The following is a 7,577-nucleotide window of genomic DNA, read 5'->3' as shown; positions in this document are numbered from 1 at the left end:
CTGGGTATGGTGCAGAAGAGAGAGGGAGAGATGGGGCAGAGACCAGGGAAGAGCTGCTATGGAGATGGAGCGGGAGACAGTGGTTGAACTTCCGGGAGGGATTCAAGGCATGAACTAGATGAGGCCAGATGAGGAGAGTGTACCATCTGTGGAGCCTCTGCAAGTTCCCCTGGGTAGCAGGTACCTCTCCCAAGAGGTAGAGTGGGAAACAGAACTGAGGTATCTAATTATTATCAAGCAGCAAATATGTATTTAAAATCTTGTACATATAAAGACGAAGAGAAATCTGAAAAGTGCGTAGTCCTGCTGCCCACGTCCATGATGTGGTCTGTGTAAAAGCCCACTGAGCTCCTGCCAGGGGACTGTCCTGACTGTCCATTTTCACTCCCAAACTCCAAAGGAAGGGCCTGGGCACTCGGGCACGCCTAAGAGATTGCACAATCAGAGTATCTGAGTACAGGCTGGAGAGCAAGAGAGGCTGAGACCAATAACTTTCAGAAATACACTGAAAATCTTTGAAGATCCTTTTCTGGGTTCTGTGTGTTTGTGAGAACTGCCAAGCTGCTAAAGTAGGCACTTTCCTTGGCTAAGTCAAAGACCCGGTTTTGACTACAAACCACCACTCACCTGAAAGTCTTCCCTGGTCTCTACCGGGGACTGGGAGGACCAAAAGGCCCTGGGACAGACGGGCCTGCACCGCTGCGGGGAAACCCAAAGGAAATCCTAGGAGGGGGCACTTTCTGAAACTACAGAGACCGTTGTCAGTTGGGACCCTGGCCACAGAGACTCTGTCCCACCCAGAGACTGGGATGGATGGGGTGAGTCCCTGTCCACAACCTCATGCACAGCCTCAGTTGACTCCTTGACCCTTCCCCCGCCTGCAACAGAAACCAGTGCTGGGCAGCTTACTGCAGCCGTAACTGGGGCAAAAAGTCAAACACCACTGAGACACACCTACAAAGCCAGAAGCGCTGGTTCCAGCCCATTCATCTGCTAAGTGGGGAAACCAAGGCCCAGGTCATGGAGCACAGCCAGGGGTGGCACCAGGTCTCTGACTCTCGGGGCCTCATAGTTCTCACTCCATCAGCTCCCAAGCCCTCAAGCACCTGGCTCCGTGTGCTTCAACAGCAAGAGAGCTGAGGAGCCTCCGAAACCTTAGGTCTCAACCGGCAGAGAAGCCTCAACTCTCTCTTTCCTAGAATCCTATTAGGAAGGGGAAACGTATCATGGGCCTGTTCTAATCTTTCTAAAGGGAGAGAAAAAAGCAGGTCAAGCAACAAAACACAGACAGTGCAGGCTTTGCTGCAGCCCTTCACTAGATTAACAACAGTGTCTGCACTCCATCAGCTCTCCAGGAACACTAATGAACTCAGCCACAAGAAGGGAGGAGCTCTAGAATGCAGGCTGCACCGGGGACTGGGACGCTCCGGCAGGTGGAGAGTTGTGACATCACAAAAGGGACAAGGCTTCACTATCCCTAACTCCCAGGTGCTGGTGAACTGAAGTGAAACACCCTTTTTAAGCTGCAGAGGAATGCAAACATTAAATACTTCAAAATAAAAATCAGACAGGAAAACAAACTAATCTACTGCCCTTTAGTTAAAATAATCGAACTAAAACTAGAAAAAAATGAACAAAATTTCTATAACTATGTCATTTGCCAGTTTGGAAGATGTCTCCAGGTGTCAGAAAAAAGGTCAATGCGTTACTTCTAAAGGGATAACGAACAACAGAACCCCATCTCGGATGGGTGGATGTTTTCCTAGAGTGGCCAAAGGCAAGCTGAACTCTATGTACAACAGGCAATACAATTAGGATCATTTAAAAATAATGAGACTCCTCTCTTTGCCTTCTTCCAAAGTATATAATATATATTTAACAGCACATTAGACACCACTTGAGCTTCCCTGGTAGCCAACAGGAAGTATTTTCACATATAAAAATTAAAAATTTAAACCTTAAATCATTAATATTTTTTAAACATAATACAGACTTAGAAATTGTTCAACATTACCCCATGACCCCACCCCTAGCACAAAAAAATCCATCCCAAATCCGGAAGTCACAGTTTTTTGTTCCTAAAAATCCCCCAGTACTGAACTTGATCTTCACGGCAAGCCGAGTGCCAACAAGAGGTCCCTAACAGGCATCTCCAGGAGGAACGGAAGCACGACCGACGCTGTGTCTGCGATCTACCTGGGCAGCACTGGTGCACCTCTGAGGTCAGGTCCATGAGATTCGGCCCCCACACTAGGGTCCTGGAAGAGTGAGCTGGCAGCTTCCCTCATCTTCCCCCTCGAAGGCTGTCCAATAAGCACCTGGGAATTGACTTTTCTTGGGAAAAGGGTGCTGGTAACAGCTGTCAGGGCCAAGGCAATAGTGAGAAGTTCAGTTCTCTGCTCTTTGGATGAACTGTGTAAAACATTTTTTTTTTCAAAGACACAATGTTAAAAATATTAAGAAAAACATCTACAAAATCTGGAGGGCTGCCTTTTTCTCAAAGGGTAAAGCTTGTGGAGTGGTAGGAAAAAAATCGAGGGCCCAGAGCTATAACTGCAGCAAAAGATCGACAGGTGCCTTCAAACACGTCACATTCTTAAGAGCTCTTGCTAAAGCAGCAAGAGCTGAGGGTGACTCTGTGAGTAAAGCGGGAGGGGCACCAACTCCTGCAGGGGAGGTTCCTACTGTGCACCCACCCTGCGCCAGAATGTCAGGCTTTAGGGCAGCTGCCATCGGCCCCAAGGGCATCAGGACTCTGCCTCTGAACCAGAGCTGCTTTCCCGACTAACTTCAATCTGGAGAGATGGTAAGTTATCTAACCGGCTCTTCTTTTGGCGAGACTGTTCTTTCTCCTTTATCAGAGCCCCCCATGCCCTTTGCAGCTCGGAGTCATCTTCCTCAGTGCCAGGGGCCCTACGATCCACTTTCTTCGTGTTCTTTTCTTTGGTCTTGGATGCAGATCCTAAGCGAGTCCATAAACTACCTGTTTGAATGAGAAGGCATTTTAGTTTTGGTAGTCAATGCTGAGGAAGCGGGGGTACTGCCAACACCTGATGAGCAGGGAACAGTGGTGGTGGGGGTGAGGGAGGAGGGTCTGTGGCACCTGCAACCACTGGGCAGCCTTGCACAGGTAATCTCACCTCCCTGGCTGCATCCCCTGCCTGCAAACTGAGGGATCTGGACCCAAGGGGAGATTCTCACAGCCAGGGAACATGGCCTCCATGCTAAGCATTTTAGAATCACCGGGGAGTCTGTGCTACACCTGCCCCCTCCCTGGTGAAACGCACCACCCTGTGCACAGCTGCGTTCTGCCAGGAGTGGGCCATCCCCAGATCATCCCAGCTATAACGCTCTACAAACTGATGGGCCTGCAACACTGCAAACTTTCAGAGATTCTGCCCACGCTCCATTATATTTTAAAAATATACTTTATCAATATCTAATAATAGAGAAATATGTGTTTAGAATTTCATAGTATAGCCACACTATAAGGCAATTAAGTTTTATTTATAAAGAATTTAACCCGCCCTAGCTGGTTTGGCTCAGCAGATAGTGCATTGGCCTGTGGACTAAAGGGTCCCAGGTTCGATTTTGGTCAAGGGCATGTAACTGGGTTGCGGGCACATCCCCAGTAGGGGGTGTGCAAGAGGCAGCTGATCGATGTTTCTCTCTCATCTATGTTTCTAATTCTCTATCCCTCTCCCTCTCCCTTCCTCTCTGTAAAAAAATCAATAAAAAATATATATATTTTTTAAAAAGAATTTAACCATGTAGAAGAGTGACTATGGTAAAACACTATATAAAAAGGTAGGATATGTATATGGACAAAGACTGGAATGGCATACATGAAACTAAAAAGTATTTGTGCTAAACTGAAAGAACCAGGGATGGGTCTTTATCTATTTACTAAAATGTCCATATTACTACCATTATTATTGTTGTTGTTATAACTATTATGAAAGAGAAAAAATATTTTTGGCACCTCCTATTTACTGCCCCTACTAACAAAGTATTTCGATGCTTTACCCACTGTCCTTGCTCTTCTTACCCAATTGCCATCCCCATCAGTTTTAAAGTGTTACCAACCTGATTTCTTCTCCCGAGTATCAGAATAGAGGCCTTTAGTGTCTTGCCTGGGAACACCTAGCCTACTGTGAACATCAGAAAAGGGCTCTCTCCGAACGACGGGGTTACAGGCCTTTTCTGGAGAATGTGGTCTTTTTCCTAACCGCTGGCGTATATCTAGGAAAGAAAAGTACTACTGTTACCAAGTGTGTGTGCTTTGCTATCCGTACTGTCAACCTGGGATCCTTACAGGACCTGGTCCAGATCTTCCCGAGTGAGGACAAAGGGCCAACACACTCAAGCTTCTCAACATCTCTCTCCATGCCAGTGATTTTCAACCTTTTGCATCTCATGGCACACAAACTAATTACTAAAGTTCTGTGGCAGACCAAGAAAAGGTATAATTTTGATTCATCCACATGGGACATGTTGGCTGTTGTCATTCTTTTATTTGACAATCTAAGAGAAAAGAGGTCAGTGCCCCTGACTAAATAGTCAGGACCAGTTGAAAATCGATACTGTGTGTAATCTAGATTTCCTTAGGATGTAAGGTTTCCCAGCGGGGTGGGGGGGTGTGTTCTCAGCTGACTGCTCCAGAAAGGAATTTCTGTGGCAGAATCAACTGTCTTTTTTTTTTAGTAGAACCAAGCAGACCAAATGATTTACAAACATTTTAGTTAACAAGAAATATTGCAAAAGCCGAGGGCAGAAGCCACAATCTTTGAACATATAAGTTCTCAATAAACTTATTACACTTAACAATAAATGTAATGAGAGTGGTGAAAAGCAAAAGATTAAGGGAAGATGTCCCAAATCAAATTTGTTCTTCCTCTATACCCCCCACCCCCAAAATCTGCCTTTCCTCCTGAGTTCCTTCTAACAGTAACACAATAACAGCAACAACAAAACCACTTTTATTAGCAACGGGCTCTTCCGCGCCTTGCTTACTCTCGGAGAACAGCACCCCATCATCCCGTCCCACTTACCTGGGTCCCTTGGCTTCTCTCCCTTCCTCCCTCGCATCCCAGTGCCGAGTCTCCTCCCTTCACAACGTGTGACGTTCTCGTCCACTCTGTCTCTGTGGTCCCTGACCTAGTTCAGGCCTTTGTTACTTACTTAACTCTATACCCAACCTCACTCTGCTCCTAAGTTATCTTTCTGAAATAGATATAAAATCAGGTTACTTCCTCAAAAAACTCTATTTGCCAACTGAGATCCTATTCTCTCCCCACCTTCTCTAAGAAGCCTTCCACAATTCTGCCCGAAGATCCAGCTTCCCTCTCTGCTCCCACAGTCCACTGCTTAAAGTCCACTGCCTATCAGAGCCCGTCCTCCTCTCTGCTTTCAGGGGAATGATCCGAATGTGCACTCGTGTTTCTCCATCAAAGTTCTAGGATGATTCTGCATCCCCTCTGAAGACTTCGAACACTCCCAGCACCTAGCCCAGGGCCTGGCACCCAGTAGGCATGGCCGAGCATCCGCTACACCGTCTAGTCCAAATCCTTAACCATTTCTATAACAATTTCTATTACCCTGACATATAAAAAATACCAATGATTGCCCAGCCGCCATGGTTCAGTGGTTGAGTGTCAACCTATAAACCAGGAGATCACGATTCAATTTCCAGTCAGAGCATATGCCCAGGTTGTGGGCTTGATCCCCAGTATGAGGCTTGCAGGAGGCAGACGATCAGATTCTCTCTCAACATTGATGTTTCTGTCTCTCTCCCCCTCTCCCTTCCTCTCTGAAGTCAATAAAAATATATTTTAAAAAACACCAATGACATACATAGTAAGATAATCGTTAGGTTCAAAAATACTGAAAGCTAGTATTAAAAAGTCGGATTTTTCATGTCCTAAAAGCCAATACCTAACCCAAAATTTAGAAGTAATGAGCCAGAACAACTAAATCCGTCCACAAATGACACCATTTAATCTAAAAACCTATCCCTGCCCGTCTGCCTTCCAGAGCTCAGAATGAAGCCCAGAACCAGAGCTGACCACCCGTACCTGATGCAGTGCTGCTGCCGGACGGCCGTGGACGTGTGTGCTGACGTTTCTCATCTAATAAATGTCGGACGTCTGCAAATTTCTCAGGTGGCAATTTGTTACCGATTCGGTTTTTGATATTGCTTGTTGATATAGTATCTGACCTCATGGAGTTCCTTGAAAAAAAAAAAAAAGACACAGCTAACCACTTCAACTATGGGACAAAGCCCACCCAACCATCTCACATACTTCTCTGGAAACAATTAAAACCCAATCTAATCTAACATTCACTTCCAAAGACTACACACTGATAATTATTTATTTACAAAAATCATGATCAGCCTGATGTAGAGACCAGCCAGGTGAGCAGGCTCCAAGGTTCCCACACCTGGTATCTGTAAGCCATCAGGAGCCTGTAACTATGAGTCTCCTTCTCCGGGGATGAACACTGAGGCCTCTGCTCCCCCAGGCTGTAGACAAGATACAACAGAGTCTGCAATCCCTTTCTTTAGGGCTGACTTCTCCGTCAAAGACATCTGCTATCATGCTAGGAACCAGCACGATTTTGGCAGCATCTGTCTTTACGAAGTTCTGTGAAAACTAAAAATAAGGATGTGAACAAAGCCATACAAACCAGCTTGAATGGTACCTTCCTTTCCCCAAATACGCCACCTAGAACACTTAGGGAAAGCATCCCTAGATTCCAATCCTTTGAGTTGTGCATATGCTGTCTGCCCTCAGGAATATGCTCCTCCTCATCCCCACTAGTCATCAAAGAAAAGCACATTAAAATAACTGTCTTTGCCCTGGTTGGTTGCTCAGTGGTTAGAGTGTCAGCCTGTGGACCAAAGGACCCCGGATTCAATTCCCGGTCAAGGGCACGTACCTTGGTTGCAAGTTCACCAACCCAGGCAGGGGCTCGTAGGGAGCAACCAATCGATGTGTGTCTCTCATGTTGATGTTTCTCTCCCTCTCCCTCCTCTCCTCTCCTCTCTCCCTTCCACTCTCTAGCAATCTATGGGGAAAAATATCCTCGGTGAGGATTAAAAGAAAACAACTATTTTTTTGGTCCATAAAATTAGCAAAATTTAGGAAGTTATAATACCTAACATTGATGAGTATGTAGGTAACAGGTGAAAATGTGAGTGAATAAAACCTTTCTGGAATGAAATATCGCATACCACATATATTTTTTGTGCAATAATTGTAATTTAAGGAATTTATTTATTAGTGAGATAATAAGAAAATAGAAACCTAAGTGTCCATCAATAAGAGATTGGGTTAAATAAACCATGATACTTTCAAACAATGGATTACATACAGCTGAAAAAACAGTGGATCTCTATAACATATTAAGTGGAAAAAGCATACTGCAAAACAATATAGTGTAACTTCACTTTTGTACAACTATGTCTATAGTTTCTCCATGTGTTATGTGTATGCATGAAACTAGCGGGAAGGTTATTCACCCAGCTGCTAACAGTCCTTGTCTCAGGAGAGGATGACTATACAGGTGATTTTCAC

The 7,577-nt window shown here is 45.2% G+C and overlaps 1 protein-coding gene across 1 annotated transcript in view; it reads right to left on the bottom strand.

The window, feature by feature from the left end:
- Window positions 1-1,844: 1,844 nt before the first annotated feature.
- NCBP3 (nuclear cap binding subunit 3) overlaps window positions 1,845-7,577 on the bottom strand; it is a 29,730-nt gene continuing 23,997 nt past the window's right edge. The window contains exons 12-15 of the mRNA XM_015562438.1: window positions 6,075-6,229; window positions 4,087-4,242; window positions 2,821-2,983; window positions 1,845-2,359 (exon numbers count right to left, since the gene is read on the bottom strand). Coding sequence (XP_015417924.1) covers window positions 2,251-2,359; window positions 2,821-2,983; window positions 4,087-4,242; window positions 6,075-6,229 — 583 coding nt within the window. The 3' untranslated portion in view covers window positions 1,845-2,250. The remainder of the gene's footprint in view (window positions 2,360-2,820; window positions 2,984-4,086; window positions 4,243-6,074; window positions 6,230-7,577) is intronic.

This window comes from Myotis davidii, unplaced genomic scaffold (assembly GCF_000327345.1).
Source record: "Myotis davidii unplaced genomic scaffold, ASM32734v1 scaffold638, whole genome shotgun sequence".
In the NCBI taxonomy this organism is placed as follows: Eukaryota; Metazoa; Chordata; class Mammalia; order Chiroptera; family Vespertilionidae; genus Myotis; species Myotis davidii.
The sequence above is the reverse complement of the archived record's forward strand: the minus strand, read 5'-3'. Positions and strand labels throughout refer to the sequence as shown.